General features: G+C 32.4%; 3 protein-coding genes and 1 long non-coding RNA gene across 4 annotated transcripts; 3 read left to right on the top strand and 1 right to left on the bottom strand.

Annotated features, from left to right (window-relative positions):
• The first annotated feature begins 3,018 nt into the window (after positions 1-3,018).
• On the top strand, positions 3,019-4,019 carry LOC135621941 (jacalin-related lectin 3-like). Its single transcript, XM_065123573.1, has 3 exons — positions 3,019-3,120; positions 3,265-3,483; positions 3,610-4,019. The coding sequence occupies exons 1-3, from the start codon at positions 3,118-3,120 to the stop codon at positions 3,853-3,855; spliced, it is 468 nt and encodes a 155-aa protein (XP_064979645.1). The 5' UTR covers positions 3,019-3,117; the 3' UTR covers positions 3,856-4,019.
• Positions 4,020-9,825: 5,806 nt separating this feature from the next.
• Positions 9,826-10,714, top strand: LOC135622182 (uncharacterized). Its single transcript, XR_010491001.1, has 2 exons — positions 9,826-10,223; positions 10,350-10,714. It is a non-coding gene; the product is annotated as an uncharacterized LOC135622182 (long non-coding RNA).
• An 8,256-nt stretch (positions 10,715-18,970) lies between these two features.
• Positions 18,971-19,922, bottom strand: LOC135622126 (jacalin-related lectin 3-like). Its single transcript, XM_065123768.1, has 3 exons — positions 19,803-19,922; positions 19,440-19,658; positions 18,971-19,325 (listed from the first exon to the last, which is right to left on the bottom strand). Exons 1-3 carry the CDS (start codon positions 19,803-19,805, stop codon positions 19,080-19,082), a joined length of 468 nt encoding a protein of 155 aa, XP_064979840.1. The 5' UTR covers positions 19,806-19,922; the 3' UTR covers positions 18,971-19,079.
• Positions 19,923-23,208: 3,286 nt separating this feature from the next.
• Positions 23,209-24,209, top strand: LOC135621929 (jacalin-related lectin 3-like). The gene is made up of 3 exons (XM_065123557.1): positions 23,209-23,310; positions 23,455-23,673; positions 23,800-24,209. The coding sequence occupies exons 1-3, from the start codon at positions 23,308-23,310 to the stop codon at positions 24,043-24,045; spliced, it is 468 nt and encodes a 155-aa protein (XP_064979629.1). The 5' UTR covers positions 23,209-23,307; the 3' UTR covers positions 24,046-24,209.
• The last annotated feature ends 2,856 nt before the right edge of the window (positions 24,210-27,065 follow it).

The raw sequence follows: 27,065 nt of genomic DNA on the forward strand, positions 1-27,065 counted from the left end.
ATGCTGGTCTTCGATTAATCCAAATCTCTCTTTCTCTTATCACTGTGGTTTTCCATGGTTTTGAGGAGAGAGAACTGGAAAGAGTTTTCCATGGTTTTAAAAATTTAAGAACCAATGTGGATTCCACTATTAATTCAAGCTGATCAGAAGATTCCCGGGAGTCTTTTACTATTTTATTTTTTATTAAAGAACTAGTAAGAACAATACTCTTCTAGTCTTTCATTATGAATTTATGTTTGTCATATTTAATTAAAAGATCAGAAAAGCAATACTATGAGCTTAATCTTCCAAGCCAAACTAGTGAAATGTGGCATCGTAGATGATCCATTCCCATTCACCACATTAGTATTGTATCTGAAAATAATGAATCCTTCAAATGATCATACTATTATTTCATACTTTTTTAGCATACTTACTGTTGGAAAGTTCAAGTTTCAGAGTAGTAATGTAAGTTGAATTTAAACCGATTGTTACCGATCCTCGATGGAGATACATGATTATGCCAATAGTTTTACTATATTTGAATCAAGATTTTAGTTTATATTTTTTTGTATCTTCTTAAATATCGCAAAAACAGAATGAGAACAACAAAGAAAGATTTTAAAAAAAAGTTTTATTTTTTTACCTATTATTTTTATATTTTTATCAATAAAATTGACAACATTAGGATAAATTGACTTAGATGTTTTACTTTTATAATTATAAGAATTTTAATATAAAATTTTGAAATCTAGATACCATATAATAAGAAGGTCTAACTACAAAGGTAATATATAATTAGTTTAAAAAAAAATTGATAGTCAATATTTAATTTAAATATACATCTATGTTTGAATGGCATCTTAATCTAAAATACATTCAAACTTTCATAATAACCATTTACGTGTTTGGAAGAATTCAATGCTAATCCTCAAAGTCATTATTTAAGACTTCAGACAAGAATAATACTCTTCTAGTCTTTTGCATTTATGTTTGTCTTCCTGATATTTGGGCTTTGGTCATATTTAATTAAAAGACCAGCAAAGCAATAAATACTGTGAGTTTAATCTTCCAAGCCAAACTAGTGAAATTGGACATATTATATGATCCATTCCCATCCACCAAACTATTACATCTATCTTGCACCTGAAAATAATGTATCCTTCAAATTGGACTGTTGGAAAGTCCAAGTTTGAGTAGTAATAAAAGTTGAATTTAAACTAATTATTACCAATTTACATGGAGATACATGATTATACCAATAGTTTTGCTATATTTAAATCAATATTTTAGTTTATATTTTTTTATCTTGTTAAATATCACAACAACAGTATGAGAATAATAATTTTTTTTTTTACTTGTTTACCTATTATTTTTATATTTTCGTTAGTAAAATCGATGATGTTACGGTAAATGGACTTAGATCTTTCACTTTCGAAATTTTAATATTAATCTATAATTATTTTGAAAAAAATTGATAGTCAATATTTAATTTAAATCGAGTGGATATTCAATAGATACATGGATGATATCTTAATATAAAAACCAAACTTTCCTACTGGGGTTATTAAAATTAACCATTTACTTTGTTGAAAGAATTATGCATCAAAATTCCATTCTAATCCTGCTGAGGTTATTCAATAGATACATAAGATAAACCATTTACTTTTTTTGAAAGAATTTCATACTAATCCTGCTGGGATTATTAAAATTAATATGACATCAAAGTCATTATTTAATTATGCATAAAAGAATAATACTCTTCTAGTCTTTCATTATGCATTTATGTTTGTCTCCTACACCATTGGGCTTCGTTCATATTTAATTAAAAGACAGCAAAGCAATACTATGAGCTTAATCTTCGACATTGAAGATGATCCATTCCCATCTACCACACTATTACATCTATCTGGTATATGAAAATAATGTATCCTTCATTGGAAAGTTCAAGTTTCGAGTAATGGAAGTTAAATTTAAATCAATTATCTTAATGTTATCGATTTTACGGATGAAAATATAAAAATAATAGATAAAAAGATAAAAATTAAAAAATATTTCTTTGTTGTTCTCATACTGTTGTTGCGATATTTAATAAGATACAAAAAAATATAAACTAAAATCTTGATTCAAATATAGTAAAACTATTGGCATAATCATGTATCTCCATCGGATCAGCAACAATTGGTTTAAATTCAACTTCTATTACTACTGGAAACTTAAAATTTTCAACAGTAAGTCTGTTAAAAAAGTATGAAATAATGGATTCATTGTTTTTAGATACAAGATAGATATACTAATGTGTGGTGAATGGGAATGGATCATCTAAAATGTCAAATTTCAATAGTTTGGCTTGGAGTCTGTTAAAAAAGTATGAAATAATAGATTCATTATTTACAGATACAAGATAGATATACTAATGTGTGGTGAATGGAAATGGATCATCTACAATGTCAAATTTCACCAGTTTGGCTTGGAAGATTAAGCCCACAGTATTGCTATTATGGTATTTTAATTAAATATGACCGAAGCACATTGGTCTACGAGACAAACATAAATTCATAATGAAAGACTAGAAGAGTATTATTCGTAAAAGTTCTTTAATCAAAATAAAATAGTAAAATACTCCCGGGAGTCTTCTGATCAGCATGCAGTGGAAAATGATCAGCCCTATTTGTTTTGTCCAGTTTGAATTCAAAGGTAAGAAGGCGGTGTTAAGATATCGCACAGTCATGTTTGAACCGAAAAGGAAGGAAAGAAAAAAAAGAAAAGAGAGACTGCTTGATGTTAATACACGTAGAAGATAGGATCATTCGTATAAAGATTTAATGCAAACCATTCGTATTATAAATCCATTCGTATTATAAACGAAGATGAGCATGGAGTGATAATATTTCTACCGACTTTGGATTGAGATTGACTACTTGGAAGTCATATTTTAAGTAATCCAACCTATAATTGGTCAATATGAATCCAATGCTTTAAGTAATACAAGTTCCATTCATACATAAATATTGGACAACTTGATGCACCTTTCGGTTCTATAAATACCCCCCCATCCATCCTCTCTCCCCCCATCGAGTCGACTGTGTTTGCATATCATCCGGTGTGAGAGGAGTTCCTTCATTCATAAGCTCGCTGATGGTGAGAGAGACGCTATATAGATACTCTGCCTCCACCGAAAGAATATAGCTTTGCTTCCTTTAGATGGAGGCCTATCTATTATGTAGTACTGCAGTTTCTATTCTACTCTATGTGGTTTGTGATGGATGATGCATGGTGGTGCAGGCTTCAAACCATATCAAGACGGCCGCGCATGCCAGAGGGGGCGTCCGCAAATGTCCATGCGACAACGAGTCTCGTTGGGCCATGGAACCTGCAGACAAAATCACTGGCATCAGCATTGGCGCTGCTTCATGCGTAAACTCCATTAAGATAACCTTCGACATCGACGGAACCACTCGTGTAACTCCCAGATATGGAGGCCCCGGCGGTGAACTATTCCAGGCATGCCTCTCCGACCTCCATCCATCCATCCATGCATCTATTATTTTGCCTTCCCCTCCCTCCTACTAATACTTGCTATCAAATATATAAATCGCTAAATGTATCATTGCTCTAATTGCCTTGCAGTTTACTCTCAAGCAAGATGAATACCTCACCTCCGTTTCTGGGTATGTCAAATACGACTGTTCTGAATTTCCATGCGTCTCTCAGCTCACGTTTACCACCAATCTTGGAAAGACATACGGTCCATATGGAGGTGGGGGTGGAACCTTTTTTGAAGTCAACGTAGAATATGACGAGATTAAGGGCTTCTTCGGACAAGCAACTACAGAGTATCTCACTGCATTTGGAGTCTACGTGATGCTGGCTTAGCCAACCCTTGTGGAGGGTGTTGACTATCTATCTCTATCTCTGTGTGCCATGATGAATAAGGATGCCAATGTCTGTTACTGGCATCTATGTTTGAGTTGGGTGTGTGTTTGAGTAGTGTGAAACAAAGTCTATCTTATTAATGCTATGATGTGTCTCATTGGTGACGTCTGTGACTTTTCAACACATTGTTGGCCCATTCGGTAATAATAAGTCGAACTTACCATGCTCACTTCAAAGTCATCCTACTATAAATTCACTAGCTTACATGCTGTAACATCTCCATAGTCGTACCTTAATTGAGCAATATCATAAACACTCAATTGAAGTCGCCATGAGATTGTCACAAAAGTAAATTTGATAAATCAAGTTTGATAGGATTAATGAAGTTTATAATAAAAAGAGTCCCTCCCATCAATATCATATCTTAAGAAATCATATCATAATAAAACAAATATTATTTAAAAATAATTTTATTAATTAGATTCTAAATCTTTGAAAAAATATTTTACACAAGCACATAAATTTTATAAAATAGGTAAATAAGTCTAATAAACATAATAATACCACATTAAGTCTAATTGCTAATGTGAGTCATACCGATCGTTTGTCATAAATTTAATACTTTCTTCTATATACCATAACGCTATTAGTCCTTCCTATTATAGTAAAACATGTCTCTTATAATTTATCTATTTATCAAAATCCTATTAGCACATTCAATCATAATATGTACATACATGAATATAAATAAGATAGCAGAAATAAATAATTTTAATTACATAAATAAAAAGATCAATTATAATATCTACTTAAACATATATCACCATATCTTTTATGGGTTATTCAAAAACCCAATCATAATAATATATTCTTTACAACTGCTTTAGACTATAAGTTTTAAGTGAATGAATTAGAAATCAATTATAATATAACTCATGTTTTTAATTGATATTAATTATTTCTAAACTCTTTTCTTTAACCACCAAGTATTTTTTACCATAATGCATAGAATTGCTAGAGTACTTGCTATTCTTATATAAAAAACTACTATGATATGTCACAAATTATCTTCAATGACTTGACAATTAAGTCTGATCATATCAAGTCCTGAGATAAAATTTTACAATCATAAAGTTTGATTAGTAACCTCAAAGCATACCATAAAATCAGCTTTTATTATTAAAAATATAATAATATATTACTTAATAATAAAATATAAAGTGGACTTCTTATTATAGAGGTAATTTATAAAATCAACATTTGAAAATACTATTATTCCAAGCTAATCTATTTTCATATATGTGAGCATATAATCCTTCGTCTCTTCTATATATCATATTATTTTCTTTGTAACAGATAACTCTAATATATATTCAGTATTCTGACTACAAAATTGATATATGGTTTGATACAAGCTTGAGCATAATAGAATTTCAATTGCGCATACATAATAAATATTTTTTCTTTATCAGATTTTTTAATGTTATTTTAAAAACACTTGGTTTGATCAAAATTTTTAATCTAATCATTTGTTGAATAAAGTTGTATATTAAATCACACTATGACTAGATTAATAGATATTTTTTAAGATAACCCTAGCAATCCTTAATATCTATCACTAAATATCTCAATACTAATTACGTAAGATGCCTCATTCATATCAATTATCTTAAAATTCATTGTGAAATTTTTTTTTGGTTTGGTACAATGAACCATGATCCCTATTAGTAAGAAAAATATTATCTACATATAGACCAATATAATAAATTAGCTCCTACTAATTATCATATCTAAATATTGATCAATAGTATTTTTTAAAATTTGAATAAAGTAATAGTATAAAAAAACTTTATACATGATTATGTAGAAGTTTGTTTAATATCATAATGGATTTTCTAAATTTGCATACCAAATTTTATTTTTTTTAATTTTCTATACGAATCGTTTAAGTTATCTATATAAATCTAGATTTTCATAAAAAAAAATTATTTTTACATTCAAATAATGTAACTCAAATCATAATAAGCTACTAATGTCATGACAATTCTTAACAAGTTTATTTAAAAAACTAAAGAAAATATCTCATTTTGATCAATGCTTTCCTTATGAGTAAAAATTTTGACCAAATATCTGATTTTTATATCATTCGTTATTACTCTTTGAGTCATGTTTATATAATAGACTCTTTTATAGTTATTAGGTAATTCGATGAGTTCTCATTTACTATTCTGGTTTATTGATTTCAACTCTTTTTTTCTTCACTATATCAATTTTCAAAATCACTATTTTTCATCACTTATGAAAATAATGAAATATCCATTTGATTAATATGTCATAATATGATTCCTATAGATATACCACATAATAATAAAAAAATAACAGATCTTTTTTTCTTTTGAGATATTCTCAAAACTATCTATTGTGTTTATTCTATAAGATCATTAGCGACGATACCAACATCATGTGGAAATTCATCAATGTTATTTTATTATTCAATCTCTTCAATTCTTTAAGTGATTTGAGGAATAACATTCTCTTGAAAATAATAAAATAGTACTATCATATGAATATCAAAAATTAAATTATAAGATTTTCACTTTTACTATAAAATATGATGAGATTAAAAGCTTCTTTAGTCATCCAACTACTGAATATCCCAATGCTTTTGGAGTTTACGTGATGCTGGCTTAGCCAACCCTTGTAGAGGGTGTTTAATTTCTATCTCTATGTGTGCCACTCTTGCTGGGTGTTTAATATCTATCTCTTTGTGTGCCATGATGAATAAGGATGAAACTATTTGTTATTGGCATCTATGTTTAAGTTGGGTGTTTGTTTGAGTTGTGTGAAATAAAATCTATTTTCAATTATATGCCACTACTAATAATATGACGTGTCTCTTTGTTAACATTTGTGACTTTCAAACACACCGTGGGTCTATCCGGTAATAATAACAAGTCGAACTCGATGTATCAATTAAAAACAATAAAGAAATACTTGTACTTCACTAACTTATATGATATAACATCGTCATAGTCATACCTTAATAGAGAAATATTGTAGATACTCAATTGAAGTCATGATGACATCATCATAAAAGTAAATTCGATAAATAATGTTGGACATGATTATTTAAAGTCATAACAAGCCTTTTATAATCAACAAATTCTTCTAAGTGGATGACCATTACAAGGAGGGTAGATATATACATTTATATACTCTTTAAAAGAGATCGAAATTGTGAAAAGAAGCATAGCATCATAAATTTCAAGTGCTAATATGGTATAAATTATAGCATATAAATATACGATCATAAAAATTATAATTTTACTATTTATTTTCTCTCATCCATTTTTGAAGTCAAAATCTAAACTACATTATATTTGTTATGGACCGTAGCCTTGAACAAAACTATCATATTTTGCGCTAAATTTGAGATACATGTAGGTGTGTCACTCACTTGAGAAAACCTTATATTTGTATCAAGCCAAATGTCATGATGTTAATAGATTGATTCGATGCTTTTATTTTTATCGTTTTATTGTATTGTATACATCATTTTAGGCTTAAGATGAAACTACTAATATTTGAATATATTGTCATTCAAAATAAAAATCCGATAGTCATGATGAAATTTCAAATAATGAATTTGGATGGGCTCTCAAGTCATATTTGAAAAGAGGAGGAGCATAAATAATTATAATAACAATAAATTATTATTATTATTAACCCAATAAATAATGTTAGTTTGGCTTGGAAGATCAAAGTCATACTTTTTGCGTGTCTTTTAATTAAAATATGACCAAATGAAGCCAATAGTCGTGCATACTTCGACATAATTGAAAGGCTAGAATATGATTTCTGATATGTTATGTGATATGAGATGCATACATGCCAATCTGTATATTATGGATTCTAATCTTGGTGCATTCAATATGTCCCATGTTGGTTATATAGAGAGGATAATCGAGTTGGTGTACATGGGTGGAAGGATCGACTAAAGAACGATCGTGAAGTTTTAAATAATGACTTTGATGTTATATTAATTTACTGACCCCCAAGTAGGAGAAGTATTGAATTCTTTCAAACACTTAAATGGTCACTATGAAAGTTTGAATGTTTTTTTAAGATTAAGATGTCATCTATATATGAATGTATCCATCGAATATCTACTCAATTTAAATTAAATATTGACTATTAATTTTTTTTAAAATTAATTATAGATTATTCTGGTCTCTAGACCTAAAAAATTTATATTAGAATCCCTATAATTATAAAAGTAAAATATTTAGATCCATTTACCCTAACGTCATCGATCTTACCGATGAAAACATAAAAACAATAGGTAAAAATATATATAAAAAAAAAATTTCTTTGTTGTTCTCATACTATTGTTGCGATATTTAAGAAGATACAAAAAATATATATAAACTAAAATATTGATTTAAATATAGCAAAACTATTAGTATAATCATGTGTCTCCTTGTACATGTATAGAATTGGTAATAATTGATTTAAATTTAACTTCCATTACTCAGAAACTTGAACTTTCCAACGGTCAAATTTGAAGGATACATTATTTTCATATACAAGATCGATGTAATAGTGTGGTGGATGGGAATGGATCATCTACAACGTCCCTCGGAAGATTAAGTTCATAGTATCGCTCTGTTGGTCTTTTAATTATTCTTCTATGAAATTTTAAATAATGACTTTTATGTCATATTAATTATTCTAGAAGAGTATTATTCTTCTATGAAGTTTTAAATAATGACTTTGATGTCATATTACGAAAGTTTGAATGGTTTTTAGATTAAGATGTCATCCACACAGAAGTATTTATCGAATATTCAATCGATTTAAATTAAATATTCACTATCAATTTTTTTAGACTAATTATAGTTTATTCTCTATAGTTATACCTTATTATCCTGGTCTCTAGACCTGAAAATTTAAATTGAAATATTTATAATTATGAAAGTAAAACATCTAGGTCCATTAATCCTAACGTCAATGATTTTACGGATAGAAATATAAAAATAATAGGTAAAAAGATTTTAAAAAAATTATTTTTTTGTTATTCTCATTCCATTGTTGTGATATTTAAGAAGATAAAAAAATATAAATTAAAATCATGATTCAAATATAGCAAAACTATTGACATAATCAAGTATCTCCATGGACATGTATAGGATTGGTAACAATTGGTTTAAATTTAACTTAAATTACTAGAACTTTCCAAAATAAGTCTATTGCAGAATTATGAACAATGGTATGATCGTTTGAAGGAGTCATTATTTTCAGATACAAGATAAATATACTAATGTGGTGATGTCAAATTTCACTAGTTTGGCTTGGAAGATTAAGCCCACAGTATTTCTATTATGGTATTTTAATTAAATATGACCGAAGCACATTGGTCTACGAGACAAACATAAATTCATAATGAAAGACTAGAAGAGTATTATTCGTAAAAGTTCTTTAATCAAAATAAAATAGTAAAATACTCCCGGGAGTCTTCTGATCAGCATGCAGTGGAAAATGATCAGCCCTATTTGTTTTGTCCAGTTTGAATTCAAAGGTAAGAAGGCGGTGTTAAGATATCGCACAGTCATGTTTGAACCGAAAAGGAAGGAAAGAAAAAAAAGAAAAGAGAGACTGCTTGATGTTAATACACGTAGAAGATAGGATCATTCGTATAAAGATTTAATGCAAACCATTCGTATTATAAACGAAGATGAGCATGGAGTGATGATATTTCTACCAACTTTGGATTGAGATTGACTACTTGGAAGTCATATTTTAAGTAATCCAACCTATAATTGGTCAATATGAATCCAATGCTTTAAGTAATACAAGTTCCATTCATACATAAATATTGGACAACTTGATGCACCTTTCGGTTCTATAAATACCCCCCCATCCATCCTCTCTCCCCCCATCGAGTCGACTGTGTTTGCATATCATCCGGTGTGAGAGGAGTTCCTTCATTCATAAGCTCGCTGATGGTGAGAGAGACGCTATATAGATACTCTGCCTCCACCGAAAGAATATAGCTTTGCTTCCTTTAGATGGAGGCCTATCTATTATGTAGTACTGCAGTTTCTATTCTACTCTATGTGGTTTGTGATGGATGATGCATGGTGGTGCAGGCTTCAAACCATATCAAGACGGCCGCGCATGCCCGAGGGGGCGTCCGCAAATGTCCATGCGACAACGAGTCTCGTTGGGCCATGGAACCTGCAGACAAAATCACTGGCATCAGCATTGGCGCTGCTTCATGCGTAAACTCCATTAAGATAACCTTCGACATCGACGGAACCACTCGCGTAACTCCCAGATATGGAGGCCCCGGCGGTGAACTATTCCAGGCATGCCTCTCCGACCTCCATCCATCCATCCATGCATCTATTATTTTGCCTTCCCCTCCCTCCTACTAATACCTGCTATCAAATATATAAATCGCTAAATGTATCATCGCTCTAATTGCCTTGCAGTTTACTCTCATGCAAGATGAATACCTCACCTCCGTTTCTGGGTATGTCAAATACGACTGTTCTGAATTTCCATGCGTCTCTCAGCTCACGTTTACCACCAATCTTGGAAAGACATACGGTCCATATGGAGGTGGGGGTGGAACCTTTTTTGAAGTCAACGTAGAATATGACGAGATTAAGGGTTTCTTCGGACAAGCAACTACAGAGTATCTCACTGAATTTGGAGTCTACGTGATGCTGGCTTAGCCAACCAATGTGTGCCATGATGAATAAGGATGCCAATGTCTGTTACTGGCATCTATGTTTGAGTTGGATGTGTGTTTGAGTAGTGTGAAATAAAGTCTATCTTCTGTCACTACTAATAATATGACGCGTCTCATTGATAACATTTTTGACTTTTGAACGCATCGGAGGCCCATCCGACAATAATAAGTCTAACTCTACATGCCAACTTCTAATTCACCCTATTATAAACATGAAGGAAATTCTTGTGCTTCACTAACTTATATGATCCAATATCTACAAATATTTGCCATAATAGAGCAAATAGATTGTTTTGACCCCTATGCTTCCAAGCAACCAAACATGACACTTCACAGCTTGTACAATTTGTATCTTAAAAAATCATCAAAAAAACATCGATAACCATAATCTAAGAGGGTCATGGACGTGCATTAACGATCCCTTGACACGACAACGGAACCTTCAATAACTCAACTAAAGCTCTAATAACTCAACCAATCCTTTTAACATGCCAATTCGTAAATCTAGTATTGCGATTTTATGCCACTCCCTCCGAGTCCACTTGATTGTTTAATCAATTGATTGTTATTATTCACGATGAAATTTCATGTCAGATTTAAATAATGATTTTGGATAGGTTCTCATGAAATTTCAAATATTGACTTTAGACAGGCTCTCAAGTCAGATTAAAGGACCATGGAGCATAACTATTATTGTTATTATTCACATCTTCTAAAACTACATGAAGATGTGAATAAGGGTGATATATTTAGTTATCAGTAATTCTAAGTTCCAAAACAAAGAAGGAGAAACATAGTGGACTGATGTGAGATATTAATGTGGTGGATGTGATATTAATGTGGACTGATCATCGGCACAGTCAAATTTCAGCTTGGCTGGGAAGATTAAACTCATAGGTTTGCTGTGATAGAAATAATAGAAGATAAAAACAATAAATACCATGATAGAAATAATAGAAGATAAAAACAATAATTGAAGAAGCTTTATTGTAGAAATGTTCGAGGATTTCCCTAACAGAATAGAGGATTTTCCTCAACAGAATGAGAAATTTCCTCATATAGTTAGGAAAATCTTATCTTCTATCATGCCCCCGCAAGATGGTGCTCCTGACAAGGATACCAATCTTGGATCGATGCAAAGAATTGTTTACAAGCGAGAGGCTTCATGAGTAAGATAAGTGTAGATCGCTACTGCTGCTGTTGCGATTGCTATTGCTGTGATGGCACAAGCGTTCCCTTCATTCTCCTTAAGTTTGTCGAATATTGACAGATCAACGAAGACTACCGCGGTGAGGAAGATGAGGATTGACCACGGAGCCTCTTAGGAATGCAATGGCATTGGTCGCTAGCCAAAGGGTGAAGCTTCACTTTTCTCAGCGATGTTGGTCGCTGGCCGAAGGTAAGAGCGAAGCTTCGCTTTTCTCAATGACGTTGGTCGTGGTTGCGATTACGACGGCTGCGACGGTAGAGAAGAAATCTACAGCAATATTGCAGTGATGCTAGTACAGCAATGGAGGAAACTGCAACAGAGGAGGAAGCTGTAACAGAAGAGGAAGCTGTAGCAAAAGAGGAAGGAAAATAGCTACAACGAGGAAGAAAGGTGGGGCAGTGCTGATGAGCAGCACTAGAGATGTCGTAGCGGAAGTGAACGGACGCTTCGCAGAATGACAACACCAATGATGAATTGGCAGCGAGAAGAGAGCTTGCTCTAGACAAGCGGCTCTGATACCATGATAGAAATAATAGAAGATAAAAACAATAAATACCATGATAGAAATAATAGAAGATAAAAACAATAATTGAAGAAGCTTTATTGTAGAAATGAAATAGCTTTAGCTTGAATCTATTAACATGTTCCTTCTCCTATTTATACAAATTAGGAGGGAGGATTTCCCTAACAGAATAGAGGATTTTTCTCAACAGAATGAGAAATTTCCTCATATAGTTAGGAAAATCTTATCTTCTATCATGCTGGTCTTACAATTGAATATGACCCGAGCCCGATGGTCTTTTAATTAAATGCATAATGAACATTTTGTTATGGAAGATTAGAATATTATTCTTACTGGTCCTTTAATAAAAATAAGAAAAAGTAAAAGGTTCCCAGGAGTCATCTTTGTTTCATTCATAATTCATTGTTTATAGTGATTTTATGAAAGATGAGAAGAAAGAAGAAGATGATCTAGTTCTTCTTATAAATTGGCATCATTATATTTTTCGGATTCAACAATGACATACCTACAACCCAGATAAAGATTTTCTGAATGACATTGACAAGTATGCATCATATATTTAATCTATCATTATTTAATTTTAATTTTAAACATTAAAATTTTTCATAGAACAGTAGAATAATCATGATTTTTATTTTTACAATGAAAACTCTATCTCATCCTAAAAATTTAAGCATTGGATTCATATTGACCATTTATAGTTAAGTCTGTTGGATTATTAAAATATGACTTCCAAGTCAATAGAAATATTATCACTCCATGCCAGTCTTCCATTAATCCAAATCTCTCTTTCTCTTATCACTGTGGTTTTCCATGGTTTTGAAGAGAGAGAACTGGAAAGAGAGAGAAGTGGGTGAGAGGCATTAATATTCTAGAACCAATGTGGATTTCATTATGAATTCAAGCTGATCAGAAGACTCCCGGGAGTCTTTTACTATTTTATTTTTATTAAAGAACTAGTGAGAATAATACTCTTCTACTCTTTCATTATGCATTTATGTTTGTATCCCAAGACCAGCAAGCAATACGATGAGCTTAATCTTCCAAGCCAAGCTTGTGAAATTTGACTTTGTAGATGATACATTCCCACATCCACAATTTTTCGACAGACTTGAATGTTGGAAAGTTCTAGATTCGAATAGTAATCTAATCAAAGTTTGAATTTAAGCCAATTGTTACATGGACTTATAGATACATGATTATGCCAATAGTTTTCTTATATTTGAATTAATATTTTAGTCGATATTTTCTTTATCTTCGTAAATATCATTACAACAACAGTATGAGAATAACAAAGAAAAATAAATAAATAAATTCTTTTTTTAAATTTCCTCTCTTTCTCTCTTGTAAGAAGACCTGAATAAGTTATTAGTATATGACAATTACGGAGTTTTAGTGACAATGTCTAGAAGAATTTGATAGAAATAAAATACAAATGAGAAGAATACATTGAGTTGAAACAATACAATACTCCCTATTTATACATGTTAGAAAGAGTTTTTCTCAACAGAGAAGGATTTTCCTCGATAGATTTACGACGTCTCTTCAACATAGTTGAGGAGATCTCAACACCCATCAATTCGATAGTCCAACTACGGCTCCTTTCAAGATAAATTCTCATACCAGTATTCTTCATCATTCTGAAAAGGCATATGAACCTTTGACTCAATTAAAAAGGATACTGATGAAGAACATGATGCATTCACCAAAACTCACACTTGGGATCCGATAGACTTACCTTCAAGAGAATCTTTAGGGGTTGTTAATAAGATCCAATCTGATGATGAAAACTGTCTTGTTGCAAAGAGGTTTGTTTCCTCGTGAATTTGACACTTATTATTAGAAATACAATCAATAAAATAAGAGAATGAAGAATGAAATCGTAAAGGAAAAGAGAAAAGCACATTTCAATTAGTATTATATGAAGTCTATTTATACATGATGAAAGAGCAGAGAGATTTCCTCATGCAGTTGAGAAAATCTCTCTATTATTATGCCCCCGGCAAGATCGAGCTAATATCGATTTTGGACCGATACAACAAAAATAGTTTGCGGGCTAGAGGCTTCGTGAGTGAGTCTACTAGTTGATTAGTCGTATGGACATGAGAGACACGAAATTGATGTCTGACAACTTGATTTTGCACGAAGTGAAGGTCGATGGTAATATGTTTCATGCGTGAGTAGAACACTGGATTGACACATAAGTAGATAGCTCCAACATTGTCATAATATATTGTAGGAGTATGGGTAGAGCTGACTTTGAGTTCCTTGAGGAGATTTGTGACCCAATTGAGTTTAGCAGCAGCGGTAGCAATAGAATGATATTTAGCTTCAGTTGTAGACCGAGCCACTATCTTTTGCTTCTTAGAACTCCAACTAATTGGATTAGACCCAAGAAAGACGATATACCCTGACGTGGTGGTTCTATCATCAAAGTGTCCCGCCCAATCAGCATCAACAAAGACATGGAGATAAAGTGGAGTGGTTTTGTAGAAAAAGAGACCATGATTAAGGGTGTCTTTAAGATACCACAAAATTCATTTAACCGTAGACCAATGCATAGCAGAAGGATGGTGCATGTATTGAGATAATTTATTGACTGCAAATGAGATATCTGAACGGGTGAGAGCCAAGTACTGTAAGGAGCCAAGTACATGTCAGTATTGAGTTGAGTCCGTGGTAGGGCTGCCATCACATATAATTTGAGTGATTTATTAGTAGAGAGAGGATTAGTAACTTCTTTTGCATCCTGCATATTTGTCTTTTATAATAAATCTTGAATATACTATCTCTCACGAATATACTTTCTCTGTGAGAGGAGGAGATCTGAGGATGTAAATGTTGCTTCCACTCCCAGAAAGTAGCTCAAGGGTCCTAAATCCTTGAGGGAGAATCAATCGACCAATTGCTTTAAAAATGTTTGAATTTCCAAGGGATCATTGCCTATAACAATAATATCATCTACATATACTAGAAGATATATTGTATTTCCATGTTATTGTCGTAGGAATAAAGAGATATCAGACTTGGAGTTGATGAAGCCAGTTGATATAAAAAACGATCCAAGTTCAATATACCAAGCTCTTGGAGCTTGATGGAGTCCATAAATGACTTTTTGTAATTTGCAGACATGTCTCGGATACTGGTGATGAACAAAGCTAAGGGGTTGCTGCATAAAGACATCTTCAGTTAGAGTCCCCTATAAAAAGGCATTGTTAATATCCAGTTGTCGTAAATGCCAGCCTTTGGAGATAGCCAAACTTAGAATAAGGCGAATTGTTGTGGGTTTAACTATAGGACTAAAAGTCTTTGTGAAGTCAACTCCAGATCATTGATGAAACCATTTGACTACTAATCGTGCTTTATATCGAGCAATGGACCTGTTGGGGTTCCGTTTAATTCGGAAGACCCATTTACACCCGATGATGTTTTGTGTAGGATGAAAAGGTACAAGAGTCCATATGGAGTTATGGAGTAGAGCATCATATTCTTCACACATGGCTTTACGCTAGTGAGGAGATTTTTGGACTTGAGTAATTGTGGTGGGTTCATTGGTCTCGGGAGAGGATTTGGTGATAGCATGCAGGTCGAGAACCTAACGTGGTTTAAAGATACCACTTTTTGAGCGTGGTGTCATTAGATGTCTAGGAACTGTAAGTTGTGTTATTGGTATGGGTGGTGGAGATGCGTCAACAGGGGTCGGGATAGGCTGAAGTATATCAGTGGCACTAGATAAAGAAGGTTATTGTATTTCTGAGGATATTACTTTAGTAGTAGGGGAGGCTTGTGAAGAAGGAAGAGAAGGAATGAAGGGAGTGGGGAGCTGTTGAACCGGGAGAATAAAAGAGTGTGGATCTTGAAGAAAAGGACTGGATGGTGTGGGAAGAAGTTTGTTTGAGGGGATTGATAGAATACTCCAATGATGTATAGTTGTTAGAGTGGCCTGTATGGGAGAAGACTCATGGTTTTGAAATAGAAAGGCAGACTCCACAAAAACACCATAACGTGAAATAAAGACTTTTTGAGTTTTTGGTTCGTAGCACCAAAAGGCATTATGTTCAAGAGAATATCCTATGAAGATGCAAGGTTTACATCTTGGCGCTATCTTGTGTGGGGCATAGGGACGTAGTCCATGGATAACATAAACAACTAAATATTTTAAGTTTTTGAAGGTTTGGAGATTTAAAAAATAATTTTTCAAATGGAGACTGGTATTGGAGAATTGGAGTGAACAGACTATTAATAAGATAGACGGCAGCTTGAAAGGCGATAGACCAAAAGGTTGTTGGCATGGAGGCTTGATGTAGAAGTGTGAGACCAGTTTCTACGATATATCGATGTTTGCGTTCAGCAGAGCCTACTAGTTGAAGAGTGTGTAGAGGTGACTTAAGGTGTTGGATGCCACAGGCAGAGAGATAGGATGTGAGGGCTTGATATTCACCTCCACCATCAGAGTAGACTGTTTTAATTGTAGACTGAAAGAAGTTTGCAACCAGCTTTTTAAAGTTGGTGAAGATTGTTGAAACTTCTTATTTATGACGAAGAGGGTATATCTATGTGTACTTAGTAAAATAGTCTATAAAAATAACATAAAATCTAAATTTATCAAAAGAAGTGACGGGAGCAGGGCCCCAAATATCAGTATAACTAATTTCAAATGGTTTAGAACATGATATGGAGAAAGTATCAAAAGGAAGTCTGACTTTTATTATTGAGACACGTATCACAATAAGTGAGAATGCTATTGTTTGTCAGAGTTGGAAGAGAATAACAAGAGAGTAATTTATTTTGGATAGAGAGAGAGGATGATCGAGATGACGATGCCACACATCAATTGGAGCTGCAACTGAGGAGTAAGCAATGGGCAATTTTTTTTGTGGAACTAACAGTCATTCATAAACATTATCTTTATTCTGACCTTAGATCAAGGATACCCCCGTGCTCAAATCCTTGACAAGAAAAGAGTTAGGAAAGAATTCAATGGATGTATTATTTTGTTTTCAAAATTGAGAAACGAAAATAAGATTTTGTTTAATGTAAGGTGCACATAAAACATCATCGAGTGTAAAAGTTGTGGTAAGTGAATTAAGCAATGTGGAACCAGTATGAGTAATAGAAATTCTTTTACCGTCATCGATGATGATGTCCTCATTTCCACAATAGTTGTTATGGATTGACAAGTTCTGGAGATCAGAGGTGATGTGGTGGGATGCGTTAGAATCCACGATCCAATTATGATCATTCGTGTTTGGAGTAGTCATGAGATTTGCTTGAGGCCAATGTGATTGAGCAAGAAATCTAGGTCGAGATCGATAGGCCTTTGCAGAGTGACCGACTTTATCACATAGTTGGCAAATAACTCTTTGTTGGTTTGTGTGTTGAGGGTGCTAGGACTGCTGATGATTGAAGTAGCCACCTTGGTTGTTGTGATTGGAATGTTGATGAAGAGGAGGGATGTTTTGGTTGAAGCTCATAGGTTCAAAAGGCATCTTGGTAAAACCTTTGTTGACAATCTTGTTATATGGATTGCCCCTCCTCATAGATTTGTGATTGACTTAAGCTGTGATGGATGGTCCTGGTAGTTTGTCGTCGCACTTTAGAAATATCTCAAAGTAAGTCAGCTTGTCGTAGAGTTCTTCGAAGGACACCGGTGAATCACATGCCCATATTGCTGCTGCCAATTCCTTGTACTCGTCTTCTAGGCCATTGAGGATATGGACTGCAACTTGTTTATCACTAAGGGAATGACCTATCAAGGCTAAGTTATCAATGATAATCTTTATATTCTGTAGATAATCAGCAATAGTACTTCCCTCTTGTTTTATCTTCATGACCATCGGGCTCGGGTCATATTCAATTGTAAGACCAACAAAACTATCAGTTTAATCAGCAATAGATGATCAGTCCACATTAATATCACATCCACCACATTAATATCTCACATAAGTCCACTTTGTTTCTCCTTCTTTGTTTTTGAACATAGAATTATTGATAACTAAATATATCTTCATGTAGTTTTGGAAAATGTGAATAACAACATTAATAATTATGATCCGTGGTCCTTTAATCTGACTTGAGAGCCGGTCTAAAGTCATTATTTAAAATTTCATAAGATCCTGTCCAAAATTATTATTTAAATTTGATGTGAAATTACATCGTGAATAATAACAATCAAGTGGACTCGGAGGGAGCGGCATAAAATCGCAATACTAGATTTACGAATTGGCATGTTAAAAGGATTGGTTGAGTTATTAGAGCTTTAGTTGAGTTATTGAAGGTTTCATTGTCGTGTTAAGGGATTGTTGATGCACGTCCATGACCCTCTTAGATTATGTTTATCGATGTTTTTTTGATGATTTTTTAAGATACAAATTGTACAAGCTGTGAAGTGTCTTGTTTGGTTGGTTGGAAGCATAGGGGTCGAAACAATCTATTTGCTCTATTATGGCACATATTTGCAGATATTAGATCATATAAGTTAGTGAAGCACAAGAATTTCCCTCTTGTTTATAATAGGGTGACTTAGAAGTTGGCATGTAGAGTTAGACTTATTATTATCGGATGGGCCTACGATGTGTTCAAAAGTCGAAAATGTTATCAATGAGACGCATCACATTATTAGTAGTGACAGAAGATAGACTTTATTTCACACTACTCAAACACACACCCAACTCAAACATAGATGCCAGTAACAGACATTGGCATCCTTATTCATCATGGCACACAAGGATTGGCTAAGCCAGCATCACGTAGACTCCAAATGCAGTGAGATACTCTTCAGTTGCATGGCCAAAGAAGCCCTTAATCTCGTCATATTCTACATTGACTTCGAAAAAGGTTCCACCCCCACCTCCATATGGACCGTATGTCTTTGCAAGATTGGTGGTAAACGTGAGTTGAGATACACATGGAAATTCAGAACAGTCGTGTTTGACATACCCAGAAACGGAGGTGAGGTATTCATCTTGCATGAGAGTAAACTGCGAGGCAATTAGAGCGATGATACATTTAGCGACTTATATATTTCATAGCAGGTATTAGAAGGAGGGAGGGGAAGGCAAAAGAATAGATGCATGGAGGTTGGAGAGGCATGCCTGGAATAGTTCACCGCCGGGACCTCCATATCTGGGAGTTACGCGAGTGGTTCCGTCGATGTCGAAGGTTATCTTAATGGAGTTTACGCATGAAGCAGCGCCAATGCTGATGCCAGTGATTTTGTCTGCAGGTTCCATGGCCCAACGAGACTCGTTGTCGCATGGACATTTGCGGACGCCCCCTCGGGCATGCGCGGCCGTCTTGATCAGGTTGGAAGCCTGCAACACCATGCATCATCCATCAGAAACCACATAGAGTAGAATAGAAACTGCAGTACTACATAATAGATAGGCCTCCCTCTAAAGGAAGTAAAGCTATATTATTTCGGTGGAGGCAGAGTATCTATATAGCGTCTCTCTCACCATCAGCGAGCTTATGAATGAAGGAACTCCTCTCACACCGGATGATATGCAAACACACTCGACTCGATGGGGAGAGAGAGGATGGATGGGGCGGTATTTATAGAACCAAAAGGTGCATGAAGTTGTCCGATATTTATGTATGAATGGAACTTGTAACAACAATACAGAAAGAAAGAAGCAGTAAGGGGACCGCTTCCAAGTCAATGTTTTACTTCAAACCGAGAGGATTGAGTTCTTTGCTGTTTTCTTCTTTTTAGTTAGGTTTATGTGTGGATAACATCATCGATAACATAAAAATTAAAGCTTTGGATTCATAATGACCATTTATAGTTAAGTCTGTTGGATTACTTAGAATATGACTTCCAAGTCAATAGAAATATTATCACTCCATGCTGGTCTTCGATTAATCCAAATCTCTCTTTCTCTTATCACTGTGGTTTTCCATGGTTTTGAGGAGAGAGAACTGGAAAGAGTTTTCCATGGTTTTAAAAATTTAAGAACCAATGTGGATTCCACTATTAATTCAAGCTGATCAGAAGATTCCCGGGAGTCTTTTACTATTTTATTTTTTATTAAAGAACTAGTAAGAACAATACTCTTCTAGTCTTTCATTATGAATTTATGTTTGTCATATTTAATTAAAAGATCAGAAAAGCAATACTATGAGCTTAATCTTCCAAGCCAAACTAGTGAAATGTGACATCGTAGATGATCCATTCCCATTCACCACATTAGTATTGTATCTGAAAATAATGAATCCTTCAAATGATCAGACTATTATTTCATACTTTTTTAGCATACTTACTGTTGGAAAGTTCAAGTTTCAGAGTAGTAATGTAAGTTGAATTTAAACCGATTGTTACCGATCCTCGATGGAGATACATGATTATGCCAATAGTTTTACTATATTTGAATCAAGATTTTAGTTTATATTTTTTTGTATCTTCTTAAATATCGCAAAAACAGAATGAGAACAACAAAGAAAGATTTTAAAAAAAAGTTTTATTTTTTTACCTATTATTTTTATATTTTTATCAATAAAATTGACAACATTAGGATAAATTGACTTAGATGTTTTACTTTTATAATTATAAGAATTTTAATATAAAATTTTGAAATCTAGATACCATATAATAAGAAGGTCTAACTACAAAGGTAATATATAATTAGTTTAAAAAAAAATTGATAGTCAATATTTAATTTAAATATACATCTATGTTTGAATGGCATCTTAATCTAAAATACATTCAAACTTTCATAATAACCATTTACGTGTTTGGAAGAATTCAATGCTAATCCTCAAAGTCATTATTTAAGACTTCAGACAAGAATAATACTCTTCTAGTCTTTTGCATTTATGTTTGTCTTCCTGATATTTGGGCTTTGGTCATATTTAATTAAAAGACCAGCAAAGCAATAAATACTGTGAGTTTAATCTTCCAAGCCAAACTAGTGAAATTGGACATATTATATGATCCATTCCCATCCACCAAACTATTACATCTATCTTGCACCTGAAAATAATGTATCCTTCAAATTGGACTGTTGGAAAGTCCAAGTTTGAGTAGTAATAAAAGTTGAATTTAAACTAATTATTACCAATTTACATGGAGATACATGATTATACCAATAGTTTTGCTATATTTAAATCAATATTTTAGTTTATATTTTTTTATCTTGTTAAATATCACAACAACAGTATGAGAATAATAATTTTTTTTTTACTTGTTTACCTATTATTTTTATATTTTCGTTAGTAAAATCGATGATATTACGGTAAATGGACTTAGATCTTTCACTTTCGAGATTTTAATATTAATCTATAATTATTTTGAAAAAAATTGATAGTCAATATTTAATTTAAATCGAGTGGATATTCAATAGATACATGGATGATATCTTAATATAAAAACCAAACTTTCCTACTGGGGTTATTAAAATTAACCATTTACTTTGTTGAAAGAATTATGCATCAAAATTCCATTCTAATCCTGCTGAGGTTATTCAATAGATACATAAGATAAACCATTTACTTTTTTTGAAAGAATTTCATACTAATCCTGCTGGGATTATTAAAATTAATATGACATCAAAGTCATTATTTAATTATGCATAAAAGAATAATACTCTTCTAGTCTTTCATTATGCATTTATGTTTGTCTCCTACACCATTGGGCTTCGTTCATATTTAATTAAAAGACAGCAAAGCAATACTATGAGCTTAATCTTCGACATTGAAGATGATCCATTCCCATCTACCACACTATTACATCTATCTGGTATATGAAAATAATGTATCCTTCATTGGAAAGTTCAAGTTTCGAGTAATGGAAGTTAAATTTAAATCAATTATCTTAATGTTATCGATTTTACGGATGAAAATATAAAAATAATAGATAAAAAGATAAAAATTAAAAAATATTTCTTTGTTGTTCTCATACTGTTGTTGCGATATTTAATAAGATACAAAAAAATATAAACTAAAATCTTGATTCAAATATAGTAAAACTATTGGCATAATCATGTATCTCCATCGGATCAGCAACAATTGGTTTAAATTCAACTTCTATTACTACTGGAAACTTAAAATTTTCAACAGTAAGTCTGTTAAAAAAGTATGAAATAATGGATTCATTGTTTTTAGATACAAGATAGATATACTAATGTGTGGTGAATGGGAATGGATCATCTAAAATGTCAAATTTCAATAGTTTGGCTTGGAGTCTGTTAAAAAAGTATGAAATAATAGATTCATTATTTACAGATACAAGATAGATATACTAATGTGTGGTGAATGGAAATGGATCATCTACAATGTCAAATTTCACCAGTTTGGCTTGGAAGATTAAGCCCACAGTATTGCTATTATGGTATTTTAATTAAATATGACCGAAGCACATTGGTCTACGAGACAAACATAAATTCATAATGAAAGACTAGAAGAGTATTATTCGTAAAAGTTCTTTAATCAAAATAAAATAGTAAAATACTCCCGGGAGTCTTCTGATCAGCATGCAGTGGAAAATGATCAGCCCTATTTGTTTTGTCCAGTTTGAATTCAAAGGTAAGAAGGCGGTGTTAAGATATCGCACAGTCATGTTTGAACCGAAAAGGAAGGAAAGAAAAAAAAGAAAAGAGAGACTGCTTGATGTTAATACACGTAGAAGATAGGATCATTCGTATAAAGATTTAATGCAAACCATTCGTATTATAAATCCATTCGTATTATAAACGAAGATGAGCATGGAGTGATAATATTTCTACCGACTTTGGATTGAGATTGACTACTTGGAAGTCATATTTTAAGTAATCCAACCTATAATTGGTCAATATGAATCCAATGCTTTAAGTAATACAAGTTCCATTCATACATAAATATTGGACAACTTGATGCACCTTTCGGTTCTATAAATACCCCCCCATCCATCCTCTCTCCCCCCATCGAGTCGACTGTGTTTGCATATCATCCGGTGTGAGAGGAGTTCCTTCATTCATAAGCTCGCTGATGGTGAGAGAGACGCTATATAGATACTCTGCCTCCACCGAAAGAATATAGCTTTGCTTCCTTTAGATGGAGGCCTATCTATTATGTAGTACTGCAGTTTCTATTCTACTCTATGTGGTTTGTGATGGATGATGCATGGTGGTGCAGGCTTCAAACCATATCAAGACGGCCGCGCATGCCAGAGGGGGCGTCCGCAAATGTCCATGCGACAACGAGTCTCGTTGGGCCATGGAACCTGCAGACAAAATCACTGGCATCAGCATTGGCGCTGCTTCATGCGTAAACTCCATTAAGATAACCTTCGACATCGACGGAACCACTCGTGTAACTCCCAGATATGGAGGCCCCGGCGGTGAACTATTCCAGGCATGCCTCTCCGACCTCCATCCATCCATCCATGCATCTATTATTTTGCCTTCCCCTCCCTCCTACTAATACTTGCTATCAAATATATAAATCGCTAAATGTATCATTGCTCTAATTGCCTTGCAGTTTACTCTCAAGCAAGATGAATACCTCACCTCCGTTTCTGGGTATGTCAAATACGACTGTTCTGAATTTCCATGCGTCTCTCAGCTCACGTTTACCACCAATCTTGGAAAGACATACGGTCCATATGGAGGTGGGGGTGGAACCTTTTTTGAAGTCAACGTAGAATATGACGAGATTAAGGGCTTCTTCGGACAAGCAACTACAGAGTATCTCACTGCATTTGGAGTCTACGTGATGCTGGCTTAGCCAACCCTTGTGGAGGGTGTTGACTATCTATCTCTATCTCTGTGTGCCATGATGAATAAGGATGCCAATGTCTGTTACTGGCATCTATGTTTGAGTTGGGTGTGTGTTTGAGTAGTGTGAAACAAAGTCTATCTTATTAATGCTATGATGTGTCTCATTGGTGACGTCTGTGACTTTTCAACACATTGTTGGCCCATTCGGTAATAATAAGTCGAACTTACCATGCTCACTTCAAAGTCATCCTACTATAAATTCACTAGCTTACATGCTGTAACATCTCCATAGTCGTACCTTAATTGAGCAATATCATAAACACTCAATTGAAGTCGCCATGAGATTGTCACAAAAGTAAATTTGATAAATCAAGTTTGATAGGATTAATGAAGTTTATAATAAAAAGAGTCCCTCCCATCAATATCATATCTTAAGAAATCATATCATAATAAAACAAATATTATTTAAAAATAATTTTATTAATTAGATTCTAAATCTTTGAAAAAATATTTTACACAAGCACATAAATTTTATAAAATAGGTAAATAAGTCTAATAAACATAATAATACCACATTAAGTCTAATTGCTAATGTGAGTCATACCGATCGTTTGTCATAAATTTAATACTTTCTTCTATATACCATAACGCTATTAGTCCTTCCTATTATAGTAAAACATGTCTCTTATAATTTATCTATTTATCAAAATCCTATTAGCACATTCAATCATAATATGTACATACATGAATATAAATAAGATAGCAGAAATAAATAATTTTAATTACATAAATAAAAAGATCAATTATAATATCTACTTAAACATATATCACCATATCTTTTATGGGTTATTCAAAAACCCAATCATAATAATATATTCTTTACAACTGCTTTAGACTATAAGTTTTAAGTGAATGAATTAGAAATCAATTATAATATAACTCATGTTTTTAATTGATATTAATTATTTCTAAACTCTTTTCTTTAACCACCAAGTATTTTTTACCATAATGCATAGAATTGCTAGAGTACTTGCTATTCTTATATAAAAAACTACTATGATATGTCACAAATTATCTTCAATGACTTGACAATTAAGTCTGATCATATCAAGTCCTGAGATAAAATTTTACAATCATAAAGTTTGATTAGTAACCTCAAAGCATACCATAAAATCAGCTTTTATTATTAAAAATATAATAATATATTACTTAATAATAAAATATAAAGTGGACTTCTTATTATAGAGGTAATTTATAAAATCAACATTTGAAAATACTATTATTCCAAGCTAATCTATTTTCATATATGTGAGCATATAATCCTTCGTCTCTTCTATATATCATATTATTTTCTTTGTAACAGATAACTCTAATATATATTCAGTATTCTGACTACAAAATTGATATATGGTTTGATACAAGCTTGAGCATAATAGAATTTCAATTGCGCATACATAATAAATATTTTTTCTTTATCAGATTTTTTAATGTTATTTTAAAAACACTTGGTTTGATCAAAATTTTTAATCTAATCATTTGTTGAATAAAGTTGTATATTAAATCACACTATGACTAGATTAATAGATATTTTTTAAGATAACCTAGCAATCCTTAATATCTATCACTAAATATCTCAATACTAATTACGTAAGATGCCTCATTCATATCAATTATCTTAAAATTCATTGTGAAATTTTTTTTTGGTTTGGTACAATGAACCATGATCCCTATTAGTAAGAAAAATATTATCTACATATAGACCAATATAATAAATTAGCTCCTGCTAATTATCATATCTAAATATTGATCAATAGTATTTTTTAAAATTTGAATAAAGTAATAGTATAAAAAAACTTTATACATGATTATGTAGAAGTTTGTTTAATATCATAAAGGATTTTCTAAATTTGCATACCAAATTTTATTTTTTTTAATTTTCTATACGAATCGTTTAAGTTATCTATATAAATCTAGATTTTCATATAAAAAAATTATTTTTACATTCAAATAATGTAACTCAAATCATAATAAGCTACTAATGTCATGACAATTCTTAACAAGTTTATTTAAAAAACTAAAGAAAATATCTCGTTTTGATCAATGCTTTCCTTATGAGTAAAAATTTTGACCAAATATCTGATTTTTATATCATTGGTTATTACTCTTTGAGTCATGTTTATATAATAGACTCTTTTATAGTTATTAGGTAATTCGATGAGTTCTCATTTACTATTTTAGTTTATTGATTTCAACTCTTTTTTTCTGCACTATATCAATTTTCAAAATCACTATTTTTCATCACTTATGAAAATAATGAAATATCCATTTGATTAATATGTCATAATATGATTCCTATAGATATACCACATAATAATAAAAAAATAACAGATCTTTTTTTCTTTTGAGATATTCTCAAAACTACCTATTGTGTTTGTTCTATAAGATCATTAGCGACGATACCAACATCATGTGGAAATTCATCAATGTTATTTTATTATTCAATCTCTTCAATTCTTTAAGTGATTTGAGGAATAACATTCTCTTGAAAATAATAAAATAGTACTATCATATGAATATCAAAAATTAAATTATAAGATTTTCACTTTTACTATAAAATATGATGAGATTAAAAGCTTCTTTAGTCATCCAACTACTGAATATCCCAATGCTTTTGGAGTTTACGTGATGCTGGCTTAGCCAACCCTTGTAGAGGGTGTTTAATTTCTATCTCTATGTGTGCCACTCTTGCTGGGTGTTTAATATCTATCTCTTTGTGTGCCATGATGAATAAGGATGAAACTATTTGTTATTGGCATCTATGTTTAAGTTGGGTGTTTGTTTGAGTTGTGTGAAATAAAATCTATTTTCAATTATATGCCACTACTAATAATATGACGTGTCTCTTTGTTAACATTTGTGACTTTCAAACACACCGTGGGTCTATCCGGTAATAATAACAAGTCGAACTCGATGTATCAATTAAAAACAATAAAGAAATACTTGTACTTCACTAACTTATATGATATA

Source organism: Musa acuminata, chromosome BXJ2-9 (assembly GCF_036884655.1).
Source record: "Musa acuminata AAA Group cultivar baxijiao chromosome BXJ2-9, Cavendish_Baxijiao_AAA, whole genome shotgun sequence".
Lineage (NCBI taxonomy): Eukaryota > Viridiplantae > Streptophyta > Magnoliopsida > Zingiberales > Musaceae > Musa > Musa acuminata.

Excerpts from the sequence above, each read along its gene's own strand:
- LOC135621929 (XM_065123557.1), top strand. Across the intron at positions 23,674-23,799 it reads CCGGCGGTGAACTATTCCAG|TTTACTCTCAAGCAAGATGA; the intron begins GCATGCCTCTCC and ends ATTGCCTTGCAG.
- LOC135622126 (XM_065123768.1), bottom strand. Across the intron at positions 19,326-19,439 it reads CCGGCGGTGAACTATTCCAG|TTTACTCTCATGCAAGATGA; the intron begins GCATGCCTCTCC and ends ATTGCCTCGCAG.
- LOC135621941 (XM_065123573.1), top strand. Across the intron at positions 3,484-3,609 it reads CCGGCGGTGAACTATTCCAG|TTTACTCTCAAGCAAGATGA; the intron begins GCATGCCTCTCC and ends ATTGCCTTGCAG.